Source organism: Ostrea edulis, chromosome 1, assembly GCF_947568905.1.
Source record: "Ostrea edulis chromosome 1, xbOstEdul1.1, whole genome shotgun sequence".
In the NCBI taxonomy this organism is placed as follows: Eukaryota; Metazoa; Mollusca; class Bivalvia; order Ostreida; family Ostreidae; genus Ostrea; species Ostrea edulis.
This window is the reverse complement of record NC_079164.1, coordinates 96,347,339-96,362,927: the sequence shown is the minus strand read 5'-3', so window position 1 is coordinate 96,362,927 and position 15,589 is coordinate 96,347,339. Positions and strand designations below refer to the sequence as shown.

Here is a 15,589-nt window from a genome sequence, read left to right as displayed (position 1 = left end):
TCAACGGTCACACCGTAAACATATTAGGAGTTATGAGATTGATCACTGTTCGTTATCTTCGCCTTTCATTAATTCAAATTGGATAACAGACATTGAAAGACGCATAACACAGTCAATGGTAAATGACCATTAACAATATGCCATCTCAGAACTTTACATTAATAATTACTCTAACAAAAAATCTTAATTTCAAATAGGTATATTCGTACCATGCATCTATATTTCCATTGTGTGTGTGGTTATCTGACCTTTAGAAAAATTGTCTCCAGAGGACAAAGGTTGAAAATCTGGAATTGTCTTTGTTGATTTTGAGGGGTTATCTGAGCGAGAGAGAAAAAAATCAATAAATTTTTGAGAGACACCACATTCTAAAATACAGTACACATATTTAAGACATGTATTCAATAACTATTGAGACAAAGGTGTTGATATGGTATCTAATGGTACATGTATATGTCAAATAAGGGACTGGTTCACATTGGGTTTTTTGTGTGTGTTAAAAATCACAACAAAATGTAAACCCATGATGAGCTTTATAATGATTCTGTCATAATATAGAGCCTCAATATTTTGTGAAACCCTTTAAACCGTATAGATTTTGATTAACATTTACATGTACAAATAAAGTAAACTTTAAATAGTAACATTTTCAATTTAAAAAATCAGATACTCATCTGCATAAGTGTATTGGCATGAGTTTATTAATTTGATTCTAATTCAAATATTTCTGTAACTGATTCAGGCAAAAAAATATTTAAATAAAGTAAATCAAACAGTACCCCAGTAGTCCTTGTGTGAACTATCCCTGTGAAAGATAGTGATTTCCTTGCTGGTATCAAGTTACTGTCTCCATGACCTTAAAATGTAAATTATGATTTATGATTTATTGACCACGTATGGACCCACAAGGGGCAAATATACAAAGGACAGTTATAATTTAAGACATATACAAGAGACAGACATGCATAGCATACATGTATTTAACAAAGTTTTGATTACAATACAATTTAGATTGATTGCAGTATTGGAAGTATTGGTAACAATGATTGGGGATTGAAATATATGACTAGATGTTGTGCATTTACATCGCATGTACCATTGCTATAACATATAATGATTACATTTAAAAAGTTGATCATCAAAGTGCAAGGGACACCTGCAGGGGAATCTCTTAACCTATGTTGTATTCAATAGGCTTCTTATTGTTTACAAAGTACCATTGTAATTTACAATAAAATGTATTATATCAATTGTGGTAACAAGTGTTTAAAATCATGTGTGATGCAAGGTGAAGATAACGAACAGTGATCAATCTCATAACTCCTACAAGCAATACAAAATAGATAGTTGGGCAAACACGGACCCCTGGACACACCAGAGGTGGGATCAGGTGCCTAGGAGGAGTAAGCATCCCCTGTTGACCGGTCACACCCGTCGTGAGCCCCATATCCTGATCAGGTAAACGGAGTTATCCGCAGTCAAATCAGTGTGCCAAGAACGGCTCAACAATCGGTATGAAACACGTCAGACAGCATTTGACCCAATGCGAGGTTGTATTGACGAACTAGATCGTTATAACGACCATAGAATTTGCGAAATGCTGACTTCAATCGAGACTGTTGAAATCCCTGTACCATCAACTTGTTTGTCAGTAGCTTACCTCGATTCAAAAACTGACTATACCCAGAACAAGCTCTTGCATATCGAATCAGTTGAGATATATAAACACCATATGCAGGTGATAATGGAATATTTATAATTATATGCGGGTGTTTTATAGGTAGTCGGGTTCGAATATCATTTGTATTGGTCACGTGGTGAAGGCATATAAATAGGCGAACATGTGTTTGTGCGGCATTCTAAGCACGCTCGCTAGTTCTACGTACAGGTAAATTTTATACACTACAAAAACTCTATGGCTGAAAGTGACCATTGCATGGAAACTCCGGGAGAAGAATTTGGTTTATCTAATGAAGAGGCCGTTTCTTTATTCAGTTCTTCACTGAACAAAGCTTTAGAAAGGCAGAGCAATGTTATTGTGAGCACTATAACGGGCCTTACAGAAAAGTTGACAAAAAGCAACGCGGGGAAAAACGTGCCGCACGTGGAGGAACCAACAGTTTCAGTTAACGGGTCACCAGGATTCGAATTCAAACACGAGGGACACAAGATTCAGTTTAACTTTAATCAAGCAAGATATTCCAAGTTGTCAGAGCTAGGAAAGTTGATTCAGGAGTGTGATTTTCAGAAAGCAGCAGACATCGTAAAAGAGGAACAAGCAGCAATACTTCAAAGAAACAAGATTTTAAAGATTGCAGACCGGCACGGATGGGATACCGTGAGTGAATACCTTGACGACCCCTTAGCGGACGACACCGAAGATGCTACTAAGCTTCGTTACGCTGTTAGTCGTGCTGCTAGGAAACGCTCCTATCGAAGCAAGCCCTACGACAAACGGAGAGGCAATTTCGCGCCAAATGACTTTTTTCGTGGCTTTGGCCAATCATTTAACGCCTCAGGATCGGCGTCCAGATCCAGCACAGGTAGAGACAAAGATAACAGGTTCGGAGCCGCAGGTTTTCAATATTCAAAAGACGATCGAGGGAAATGTTTCTTTTGCCGTCAATTCGGACACATGGTCAGAGACTGCCCGTACCTCAGAGGCCAGCAATCCCCTCTCTGTCAATCCCAGTTCCAAGTGGGCCAAGTACCAGTACCAAGCAATGAAAACGTTGAAGTTGAGTATATGTTTGATTTACATGAAAATTTTGAATATGAGCAAGATACAGAAGCAACTAGTGTTAAATTTATGCTTAAGCAAAATGCAGCATTTTGGGAATCGGAGCTCAATGCTAATTGTTTTATTTTGAATGTTATAAGACACGGATATGTTATTCCTTTCAGCGAGTTTCCACCCGGAATAATACTAAGAAACAACAGGTCGTCATTAGATCATGCAGAATTTGTTAACGGGGCTATTTTAGATCTCATGAAAAGTGGTTGTGTGAAAGAAGTTTTTAAGCCCTCTTTTGTTGTTAACCCTTTAACAGTTTCAGTGAACGGGAAAGGTAAGAAACGGCTAGTTCTAGATCTCAGACATGTCAATCAATTTGTAGAAAAACAAAAGGTCAAATTCGAGGGAATCAAGGAAGGTATGGCTTATGCTAAAAAAGGGCACTACATGATAAAGTTTGACCTAAAATCTGGATACCATCACATAGATATTCACTCAGATTTTCAAAAATATCTTGGATTTAGTTGGGATTTGGAGGGCAAAAAACGGTTTTTTGAATTTACTGTTCTACCTTTTGGTTTGTCATCAGCTGGCCACATTTTCACAAAGGTTGTTAGAGTATTGGTAAGATACTGGAGAACTTTTAGCGTTCCTATCGTAGTATATTTAGACGACGGCTGGGTGTGTTCAGATTATAATTCTTGCTTGGAAATAGCGTATTTTCTTCAAAAAGTTTTAAAAAACTCTGGTTTTCAGATAAATTTTGAAAAATCTCAATTTATTCCCGTAGACAAAATTTTTTGGCTAGGTTTTTTATGGAATTTGCAAGACGGCACTTTAGAGATCCCAAGCGAGAAAATAAAAAACATCCATTCAATTGTTGATTCAGTCATTCAAAATGTAGGTAAAATCAGTGCTCGAAAGATAGCTTCTTTCGTCGGCAAGGTGATATCATTAAAACCAGCGATCGGAAGTATTTGTCAGTTGATGACAAGGCATTTAAGCATGGCTCTATGTCAGAGATTTAGCTGGGATAGTATATTAAATTTGTCATCTGATTGTATAACAGAATTGTTATTTTGGAATAAGAATTTACCCAGTCTGCCAAATTGTCAAATTGAAAGTTGTAGCAGTGTACCTGAAAAATTTTTATTTTCAGATGCTAGTGCTTTTGCTGGTGCAGGGATTTCTGTAGAACAAGACTCAAAAATTGTACATTATATGTGGAGTGATTCTGAAAGATTGAAAAGTTCTACGTGGCGAGAGTTAAAAACTATCTGTATTCTTATTGAGAGTTTACACAGTTATCTATCAGGGAAACTTGTGAAAGTATATACAGATAATCAAAATGTTGTACTGATTGCATGTAAAGGAAGTATGAATTTTGAGCTGCATCAGCTCGCTTTGGAAATGTTTGGATTGTGTGTAACACATTCAGTAAAATTGGAAGTGGAATGGATTCCTAGAAATATGAACTCGTTAGCAGATGAGTTAAGCAAAATTTACGATTTTGATGACTGGGGTGTTTCAGACAGGATTTTTGAATTTTTGGATAAAACGTGGGGAAAGTTTACATGTGATTTATTTGCAGACAGTAAAAACAAAAAATGCAAAAAATTCTTTTCAAAATTTTGGACACCCGACACTTCTGGAGTTGATGCTTTTGCGCAAAATTGGTCAGATGAAAACTGTTGGATAGTACCTCCACCCGTGTTGATTTGTCGAGTACTTACGCACTTGCAGATATGTAAAGCTTTTGGTACACTAATTATTCCAAAATGGAAATCTTCAATGTTTTGGCCTCTGATTTGGAATGCAAAGCAAAACAATTTTCATTATTTTGTAAAAGGATTTATTGAGTATAATAATCCAAAAATTTTTTTCAAAGCTGGATCAGATATAAACAGTATTTTTGCGGCATATAAGTTTGCTAGTAATGTTCTAGTGCTGAGAGTTGATTTTAGATAGATCATATGGATGATCAACAAGGTTCCATGAACCACATGGCATATCTTGCATGGCACCATGTGCATAATGAATTCTAGAGCAGTATTTTGAGCACCATGTGCATATACCTTATGAGCTACATATGAAATTGTAAACAAAGCACCATGTGCGTTTTCTTGTGTATACTAAGAGAATTTTGAATTGAAACGAAGTGGGATTTTGTGAGCTAAATATGAATTAGAGATAAGGCACCATGTGCGTTTTCAGAAAATCAAATATAATTGAATGGGGCATGCATGAACTATATCTTAAGTCTCAAGGTGGAAAGTTGTGGGACAACTTTGCATTGATAAAATCTGTCTTTTTTATAGGTACACAATAACATTCTGTCGGAAATCCAGGAAATGGAAAAAGACAGCAGGTTTGCATCGGCAGCATCACACATTCATTACATTCTACGGAAAGGAAAGAGCGACAACTCTAATAGAAAATACGACACTTATTTCCAAAAATTTAAAGGCTGGTGTTCGGCTCACGATGTTTCCTATTTACCCGCAGCAGTGAGTACTGTGGCAGTATTTCTAAGCGGTCTTGTACAGCAATCGGTTTCCGAATCTGTGTTATCAACATATTTCTACAGTATCAAGTGGTATCATGATTGCAATATGTGCTCTAACCCGTGTGATCAAAAAATTCTCCATATGCTCATGGAAGGAGGAAAACGAATTCTTTCGAAACCGATTCAGAAGAAGGATCCAATAACGCCTGAAATTTTAGAGCAGATTATAAGCAAATACGGCAATGATAGTTGTAAAAATGACTTGTCTAATGTGAGAGTTTGTACAATGGTATTGTTGGGTTTTGCGGGATTTTTCAGATTTAACGAACTTTCAAATTTACGTGTTAGAAATATATCTTTTCATGCATTATTTATGTCTGTTCATCTTGAAAGTAGCAAGACAGACGTATATAGACGAGGTAATGATGTTTTAATTGCAAGCACAGGTAAATCAACCTGTCCTGTTTTTTGGTTAAAGCACTATTTACAACTTGCAGGTATTACTGAAAAACCTGACGATTTCATCTTTCGATCTATACGTTTTTACAAGTCATCAAAACGTTATAAGCTTTGTGAGATTAACAAACCCATTTCTTATACTAGAGCACGAGAAATACTACTTAGTGCTTTATCGTCCATTGGTTTGAATTCAAAGTTGTTTGGTTTACACAGTCTACGAAGTGGCGGCGCTACTTCAGCGGCTTCAAGCGGCGTAAGTGACAGGTTGTTAAAAATTCATGGTCGATGGAAATCGGATTTTTCAAGGGACAACTACATTAAAGATTGTGTGCAAAAGCAACTTCATGTTACCAAAAATTTGAACATATGAAAGGTTTATATATTGTTCACTTTTGTTTATATAATTAATAACAAATGTGTTACTTCCGCCATTAGATTTTTCTCTCTTTGTTTTTCTAAGTGCTAGCGAGCTGCCATCCTACTTATACTATATAGTTTCTTGTTTTTTGGTAATTAGCATCTAATTAATTTATATTCGGACGAACAAAGTGAGGGAGAATATAATTATAATTATATGCGGGTGTTTTATAGGTAGTCGGGTTCGAATATCATTTGTATTGGTCACGTGGTGAAGGCATATAAATAGGCGAACATGTGTTTGTGCGGCATTCTAAGCACGCTCGCTAGTTCTACGTACAGGTAAATTTTACAATATTTCTATGGCGGATAGTAACCATTTATCAGATGACATTAATCTGTGTATATATTGATGTGTATTAACATGAGTAGTTTTGTTTGCGATATATTTCTTAAGGACATTACGAGTGATGAATAAAGTGCTAGCGAGCTGCCATCCTACTTATACTATATAGTTTCTTGTTTTTTGGTAATTAGCATCTAATTAATTTATATTCGGACGAACAAAGTGAGGGAGAATATAATGCTACATAAATGTGGGAAGTTGACGATGGAGAAGCTGAAATCATCCCGTTTGTCATACAGTTGGGTTGTCAGTTTGCCGTTAATGTCTACTTTCAATAAAATATCTAAGTATGAAGCAGAAGTTGACGACTCTGTGGTGTCCTTTACTTCGAGCTCACAGGAATATATCAAATCGACATATGAATGAAAGCTATCATTGTTAATAGACAAAACGTCATCGATATATCTAAATGTCTAATTGAAGGTCACAGCGAGAGATTTCCTCTTCTCACGTAGAAGTTTTTGAATAAATTCTGCTTCATGTGAATATAAAAACAGGTCAGCTAACAAAGGAGCACAATTCGTGCCCATGGGAACTCCAACAGACTGTTGGAAGACCTGATCACCAAAGACCACGAAGATATTGTCAATGAGGAACACTAGCATATTTTTTATTTCAACTTCAGAGTACTTGTGTGTGGAATCAGAGTGGTGTTTAACAAAGTAAGTTTTTGAATGACTGATCACTAGATATGAATATTTCCGTTTTTGTTGACGAAGCAACTGTCTATGATGTCAAAAAGTCTAGTCTTTAATTTATCGTGAGGAATGGTCGTGTATAGTGTTGAAAAGTCATAGGTTTTAATGCTATTGATTTTGGAAAATTTCTGTGGTTTCAAGTTTACTAAAAGTTCTTTCGAATTTTTTAGAATACACATTTGATTAACACCACTTCTGGCATATTAAGTTCTCCCTGTGTCCAATTTTGCAAGCTTGTCGGCAAATTCAAATAGGTACATAAACATATTGAAAAAGTTAACTATGCTTCTTCAGCAAGAAGTAACCTAATTGTGACTAGATATAGTGCAATAATTTAATTCTTGTTGTATCCTTGTCTCTGATTGGTCAAATTCCAATTGAGAAACGCAGATTATTTTTGTATAACCTGGTTTGGTATGGGGACACAGCCCCTTGACAACCAGAAGCCAGAACTATTTTTTCTCTCTAAATTTACATCGCAGCAGTTTTCAGCCTTCTATGGAATAGAAAGTCAACGTGTACAATAAGATACTTCGGTTTGATACACATACTGTTTTCTCGTTGTCAATTAGCATCTACTTGTACGCAAATCACTGTTGTAAATCATCTTTTTCTGTATGATGATCGAATAATTTTAAAATAGATTAAAACAAAGATATTATATTCGAATTAATGATTTACTAAGGAAGCATTGTCCTGTTCATTTTCAAATATATTTCTCACTGGGTCAAGGGGTGTGTGTTTTATTGCTGATCCACCTTTTAACAAAGCAAACAAAAAAATCATACATCACATTTTATCACATGACGTCAGTCACATTGACATGTGGATCGCGATTTGTCACTTGCTTACACATTTTCTTGTGTTGGATTTACTAATAGTGACAACGTTGCATGCAAGGGTAAGTTTTCATGTATTAGAAATTTTCACAGAGTTAAAAGCCGCAAATTATTGCATTTTCTGATATTTGAAGACTTACTTTGGGTAGATCTAGGCCTAAACAATGCAATTTTCTGTGTTTTCTCAATCTGTCGGAGATGAGCGATTTAAAGTCGATCTCAAAGGGCAGCGAAATACTCATTGCAAACATAGTTTACACATACTTTCTGTCATGACAAACTTCACCTTCGATACAATTATTTAATAAATAGCCTAGGCTCTGCTAAACAAACGAGTTAAGATGGCGACCTTCACAGCTACATGTAGACGCTTCGTCGTTGTTGCTAAGTGAATCATTGCGCGGCTCAGTTGACTTGTATCTTTCCGAGTTTATGTACATTTTGATAAACGAAGGTTAGTATCTTTCTCTCCTGCATTAAATTATAAGGAATGACTTTAATTCTGGGGCAAGTTATACGAGTATAACCTGGTTTGGGTCAGTTTACGCTTTTTTTAATAATCCGCTTCATTGCCCCGGAATTAAAGTCATTCCTTAAATATATGCACCTCTGCAAATATATACATACATGTATGTATATACCCTCATAAATTAAACTATGAATATAAAATAAACTGAGTCATGAAAATAACAAAGGAACATACCATTAACCATGTATAAAGTACCATTTATGGGAATTGGATTAAAAAATAAGATTAGGTCTTACTGTGATAAAATGGAATAAGTTCTTTGAATTATATTTTTCAAATATATATAGTTACTGAAGGATTATTAAAACTCGAGAAAATTAGAATATTCACATGATATTACCTTAATTATTCACAGAAATCACGATAAATTATACCTTGTGGTTGTGGTAAAGTATCCTTGTATTTGGCAAACATCTTGGGTGTGTTTGAAACAACCTCGCAAAAATTCTTGGACTTGGAAACATCTATCTATAAATCAGTAATTCCATAAATTCCATTATTTCTTTGCCCCTTGTTATAGGGAAATTAAAGTGTTGATATTTCGGAAAATCCCCCTAAAAAGGAGTGAGCCTTAAGACTTAAAGGGACTGGTGCACGATTTTCGAAACAATCTTTTTCATTTTTGATGTTAAAATTTAAAAATATAACTCATTTCATGTTGACAACCAAAATCTGGACCGTCTCAATGCAAGGATAAAAGCAATATTCTAGCTTTGATTCTGAGGTTTGTAAACAAAGACTCTAAGACTGTATAACTCGAATTCTCTTGTCCGTTAATTTGAACTTCAATTTAAAGAATTTTTAAACACATTTTTCTTCATTCGCGTCAATTTCATGGAACAACAAACAAAAACCACAGAGGCAGCAAGACTCGGTTAAATCGTATATTCTTTGTGGGGTTCTAAGCCCTGTGCCCCCGTCAGCCGCAGCCATTTCTTTTCTCTCACGACACCGACGGTTTCAAAGTCGACGCGCTGATTGGCTGACATAAAGTTGATCTGAACATGACACCTAATCGGGTTATGTCAGATCTACATGTACTTACGCAAAGTATACGGCGCGGATCTAAGAAGTCTGATTTTTAAAAATTAGATTGATTTTTCATGATAAGTTAATGATTTTAAAGTACATATGCATTAGTATGAAGGATGACACTGTGGATTGTGTGGGTGACTTCCCGCTCTCTCTCTGTAATTTCTGCTTCCCTTGGTCAAAAACCATTTATTTTGCAAAATCCTGACCTCCTCATAACATTATTGCATACAATGTTTTCCGTTCCACGTTTTAGCAACACCCTATTTTTATACATCCGTATGGCCGGACCTTGTAGACAAAATGCATCGTAAGCTCCAGGATGTTACAACTTGGTACATTTGATCACCATGAGGAGAGGAAAACCACTATTGTTTATCAAGGGCAAAGTCGTAGTATCAGTTAGTACAAAACCTTATTTTCGTTACTGTTACAGATATTGCCCTAAAATTTAGTCCCAGGCTTCCTCTCGAATAAATATAAGTTCAGTTTGCATTTCAGCTGGATTGGTACACCATGGCCTGCTTTAGGGTTAAAAATAGGTCAAACAGTTTTCATATTTTTCGTTCTGAATATAAGGTATTGCCCTCAAATTTTGCGCCCCCCCCCCCCCGGCCCCTTCAGAGAAATACATAATCAGTTCACATTTCAACTTGATAGATGCACCCTAACCTATATGTAATTTAAGGCTAAAAGTAAGTTATAGTTTTCAGGACTTTTTCTCATCATGAATACAGATATTGCACTGAAGATCTAACGAGGGTATACTATAAGGTGAAAAGTGCTCTTGTTAAAATTTTACGTCCATCGGATGGACGTTTTAGGGGGCTCCGTGTCAAGTAAAACTACCGTTTTGGCACGTAAAAGATATTTCCCTGGTTTTCGAAAAAGAGTACTACTAGGCTCCCTGGGAAACTTAAAACCCCTCCAAAACCAATCATATTCCATTTAATTAGCTATCGTAAATTGGCTGAAATATTGCCAAAACGGCGTTAAATCCAAACCAATCAATCAATCGTGTAACAACTTGATATAGAAAAACCTCTGTCTTTAATTTTCTGCATCACTGGATAGAAACAATTCTTTTCAAGGTTTGTGCTCTTTTTAGATGTCTCACATTTGTCTTAAGTTTCAGCAGATAGATCTTTTACTGTGGTTCTCTATGAATGTGCAATATTGATTAAAGTCATAGGCTCTCCATTCTTGTATTGCATGTATTAAAAACCTTTCGGTACATTATCACCTTTAACCAATATTCCATACAAATACAGCTGTTTCGTTTCATGCAATACATGTGATGTCAAAATGACCTGTAAAGCGCGGGCGGCGCCGTTGTACAAAACAATGCATATCACGTGACGTATCAGCCTGTCACACAAAAATTTTGCATAATTCGGATTTAACACCCCCTCCCCCAATTTATTCGTGCAAAATATACAAAAGGGGGAGAAGGATACCAAGAATTTAAAACAAAATTCTATGTATGCATGTACATTAATGTACTAAGAAATTTGGGAATATGGGATATTTCAATTGTACATAAATATACATAATTTGATATCAATACTTATGGTACAAGACTGCCTGTCTGATCGACACAGTCTGTTCAAACCCCAATATAACTGTGATGTGTACATGTACCTTAGGTCTGTAAATGGACAAGTGCAATCTGGGCAGTAATCTGTCATTAGAATGAAGATGTGGTCGATTTTAAAAAAACCTGACTAATAATTTTGCACTGTATGCATATATATGCGAGTTTTCCTGGTGATATGTATTTATTTATTTTTTGTAAAGGATCTCCAATGGTTTGTGATTTGAAATTTGATGTCAACAAGTTGTGTTATTTAAACTTATTTCTATTCCCAAGCTGTGGCGAGTTGGATATACATGATCTCAAACCACGAAATATTTTTATGACATACCCCACCCACCCCCGGTTATTCATTTACGTTACTGCATTGCTTTTACTTCTTGACACTTTGTAAAACACCTTATATATGTAATGGGTGTTCTGCCACAGCTCTGTTTTGTCAGTAAAAAACGCCCAGCAGTTTTACCTCTTTATTCATGTAGCAGTAATTACGGTAACAAACTGAAATACATATAAACAAATTCTGCTCACACATATATCAGAATAGTTGACTTAATAAATTCAGAATTTCACATTTACTTTAGAAAAAATGTAATTCAAATAGCATAAAAATAAATAGAATGAACATACATCGCTGCCCCTTTATACCGCAAGATCGATGGAAAGCGTCGCAGACGCTGTGTTGGGAAAAATGACTCCCCGAGTCTGTCCTCGGTGCACGAGAAAAAATGTCTTAATGTTCAAACCGGATGTAATCACTATTAACTAAATAAACGTTTTCCGGACGACCCAACGAATTTCGGTGGCGTCACACTCCCCTCCTGACATCTTATGATGTCACTATGATAAAGGTGTAAACAGGTGAACAACCTCTGTAATGGGTCTAACACACGTAACACAGTTACCGTTCCTAACAAGTCGGAGTTCTACTTTACGTACATGTCCATCGTTACTAGGGAAGGTTCGAAGAACAATTGCCATCGGCCATTCGTATCTGACAGTGTTAGTATCCTTCATTAGCACTACGTCGTTGACCTTGATGTCCTCCCTTGAAATAGTCCACTTTCGCCTTGATTGCAGACTGAACAAGTATTCCTGTTGCCTTCGTTTCCAAAACTGGTTGGCAAGGACTTGAGTGTGTTTCCATGATGTTCTATACATGTCTTTCACATCAACTGCTTCAAAGGGTCCATAATCGACTTCTGTCTTCTGTGTAAGCAGCACTGAAGGAGATAGAACAGAAGGTTCTGTTGGATCAATGGATACATTAGCCAATGGACGACTGTTGATAATAGCACATGCCTCATACATAACAGTGTTGAGGACATCATGTGTAAGAGGCTTCTTAGACTCCATGATGATGGCATTAAGAATTCTGCGAGCTGTTCCAATGATTCTCTCCCATATCCCTCCCATATGAGATGCGTAAGGTGGGTTAAATATCCAAGTAGATCCATTTTCCACCATGAATTTCCTTACTGGTTGAGATTCTACGTTGATAGCATTGATGTTAAGTGCATCTGTACTGCCCACAAAGTTAGTTCCTCGGTCTGAATGAAATTCGGTAACCTTGCCATGAATCGCTACAAAACGTCTAAGGGAGTTAATGAAGGCACTAGAAGTCATCTCGTCCACCAGTTCTATATGCACTGCTCTACTAGCCAAACAAGTAAATAAGATTGTCCATCTCTTGGAATTTGCTACTCCTCCTCTTGTTTTCCTAGCTGATACTTCCCAGGGTCCAAAGGTATCAACTCCTACGTAGGTGAAAGGTGGCGATGGTTTACATCGAAAATCGGGCAAGTTTCCCATTTTTTGTATTTCCGGCTTCCGGCGTAGTTTTCTGCAGGTAATACAAGAGTTTAGTACTGATGATACAAGTCTCTTGGTGCCCATGATCCAATAACCTGCTGATCTCACTCCGCCCTCTGTAATGTGACGTCCCTGATGTCGACAGTTTTGGTGGTAATACTTTACAAGTAGACTTGCCACATGTTACTTTTTGGGAATGATAATCGGTCCATTTGATCCGGCCAATAGATCTCCTGTAAGGATTCTGCCTCCTACACGAAGTAATCCCTCATCGTCCAGATACGGGTCTAGGTTTCGTAGGGGACTACCTTTGACAACTGATTTGTGATCTTGAAGTCTCTCTATGTCGTGTCTATAAACTTCATACTGCGCACTTTTGATAAATATCATTTCCATATCTTTGTGCAGTTTTGTAGGACTTATATCTTCAAGGTTGAGTTTCCTGTGAATTGATCTGCGCATGAATGACAGTCCACGAATCAAAGACTCCCAGGATGAAAATCTTAGGAAAAGATTTGTGTTCAAACCACAAGACACATTTGTTTTAACAACAGTCACAGTGTTTTTGATTTCAGAGTCATTTTCTGGATCCAGTAATGGGAATTCTGATGAATGGTCACACGAGTCGTCATTCAAAATAATTGGTCCAGATAACCATGAAGATTTTACTAATTCATTCAAAGGAATAGAGCGTGTTCCAATATCAGCTGGATTCTGGTCTGATGCGACAATAGTCCACTGTTCAGGATATGAATTGTTGAGTATGCGATGGACCCTGTTAGAGACGTATGTGTGAAATCGCCTAGTCTTGTTATGTAGGTACCCCAAAACAACTCGGCTGTCAGTATAGAATCGAATATCATCAATCTGTGTATCAAACTGACGTTCAACAAAGGTAGTAATTTCTGTAGCAAGAAGTGCTGCACAAAGTTCTAGCCTTGGAATTGTATGTCCATGGTGAGGTGCTAATTTCGATTTCCCTGTAATGAATCCTACATGATTTTCTTCATTTCTTGTAATTTTGATGTACGTGACAGCTGATATGGCCTTTTCAGAAGCATGTGCAAAGGTATGGAGCTCAATCCTTTCTGCATTTTTAATGGATGTTGGAACATAACATCGAGGTATTTCTACTTCAGACAAGTGATGGAGAGAACTTTGCCATGACCGCCAACGCAAGATGATGTCCTTGGGTAGCAGCTCGTCCCATCCGAGTTCCAACTGTGTTATGTGACGGAAAATGAATCTTCCTCAGAATGACTGGTGATAGAAAACCTATTGGATCATACAGACTATGCAAATAAGATAAAATGCCTCGTTTTGTTTCTGGTACATCTTTGAGATCCGTAGAGAAGGTAAAAGTATCTGACGATATGTTCCACTTCAGGCCCAGACTACTCTGTGATGGTATAGTATTTAGATCTAATTGTACGTCACTAAGATCTCCAGTCCTGTCCACAGGTGACAAAGCATCCACGACGATCTGACTATTGGAGGCAAACTTATGGAATCTGATTTTACCTCTCTCCCTGAGTATTTTTTGTGTTTGCAGTAAGACGTCTAGGGCTTCAATGTCTGAATCATAGGATGACAGTCCATCATCGACGTAAAAGTTTCTAGTCACATAATATTTCACTTCACTGTCACATGGTTCTTCTACACATCTATGAAGACAATATGTTGCGACTGATGGTGAAGGGGAATTTCCAAAGAGGTGCACACACATTCTGTAGTTTCTTAGAGGCTTTGTTGGGTCGTTATTTCCAAACCAAATAAAGCGGACAAAGTTTCGATTTTCTTCGTCTAAGCGAAACATATGGAACATCTGTTCTATATCCCCTGTGATTGCTACGCGTTCCTTGCGGAAACGTAAAAGGACACCTACAAGATTGTTGGTAAGATCAGGTCCCTGAAGTAATGAGGAATTCAGTGATTGTCCTTGGTAAGTAATGGACGAGTCGAAAACCATACGGATTTTGTTTGGTTTCTTTGGATTGAATACCGGAAAGATAGGAAGGTACCAACACTCTTCTCCCTCTGGAACTTAGGGGCCTTCCCCAGCAAATCCATGATTAAACAGGTTTTCCATAAATTTTATGGCCAAGTCCTTCTTTACAGGATCACGTTTAAACGACGCAAGCAGTGAAAAGGTTCTCTTTAGTACTTGTGCTCTGTTGTTGGGAAGCTTAGTTCTATTTGACTTCAGTGGGAGTGGAGCTGACCAATGTCCAGTGCTGTCCTTGTGACACATTTTCTCCATAATTTCTAAAAATTCTCGGTCTTCGATGGACAATCCCGGAATGTCGTCATCTTTAGTTCGTTCAAAGATTGGAGAAAATTGTATTCCAGTTTCACATGACAGGTGAGAATCAGAAAGTTCCTGAGGTGTAGAAATGTTCAAATGAGATGAACATGGTATGAAGTGAGTTCCTCGTCCGGAGGGTAAGATCCGAGTCTTGTTCACTATCACTTGTTGAGGTCTATGTACTTTGCTTAAGCAACATTCCCCTATCACGGCCCAGCCCAAGGGAAGTTTTTGCGCAAATGGAAGGTTTGGTTTATCAATCCTTTGTTCCAGTACATGATGAGCATAAGGAACATCCCGTCCAATCAGAAGAACTTC

At 37.1% G+C, this 15,589-nt stretch overlaps 1 protein-coding gene across 1 annotated transcript; it reads right to left on the bottom strand.

The window, feature by feature from the left end:
* Window positions 1-13,149: 13,149 nt before the first annotated feature.
* On the bottom strand, window positions 13,150-14,935 carry LOC130048455 (uncharacterized). Its single transcript, XM_056145188.1, has 2 exons — window positions 14,300-14,935; window positions 13,150-14,187 (listed from the first exon to the last, which is right to left on the bottom strand). Exons 1-2 carry the CDS (start codon window positions 14,933-14,935, stop codon window positions 13,150-13,152), a joined length of 1,674 nt encoding a protein of 557 aa, XP_056001163.1.
* Between the last annotated feature and the right edge of the window lie 654 nt (window positions 14,936-15,589).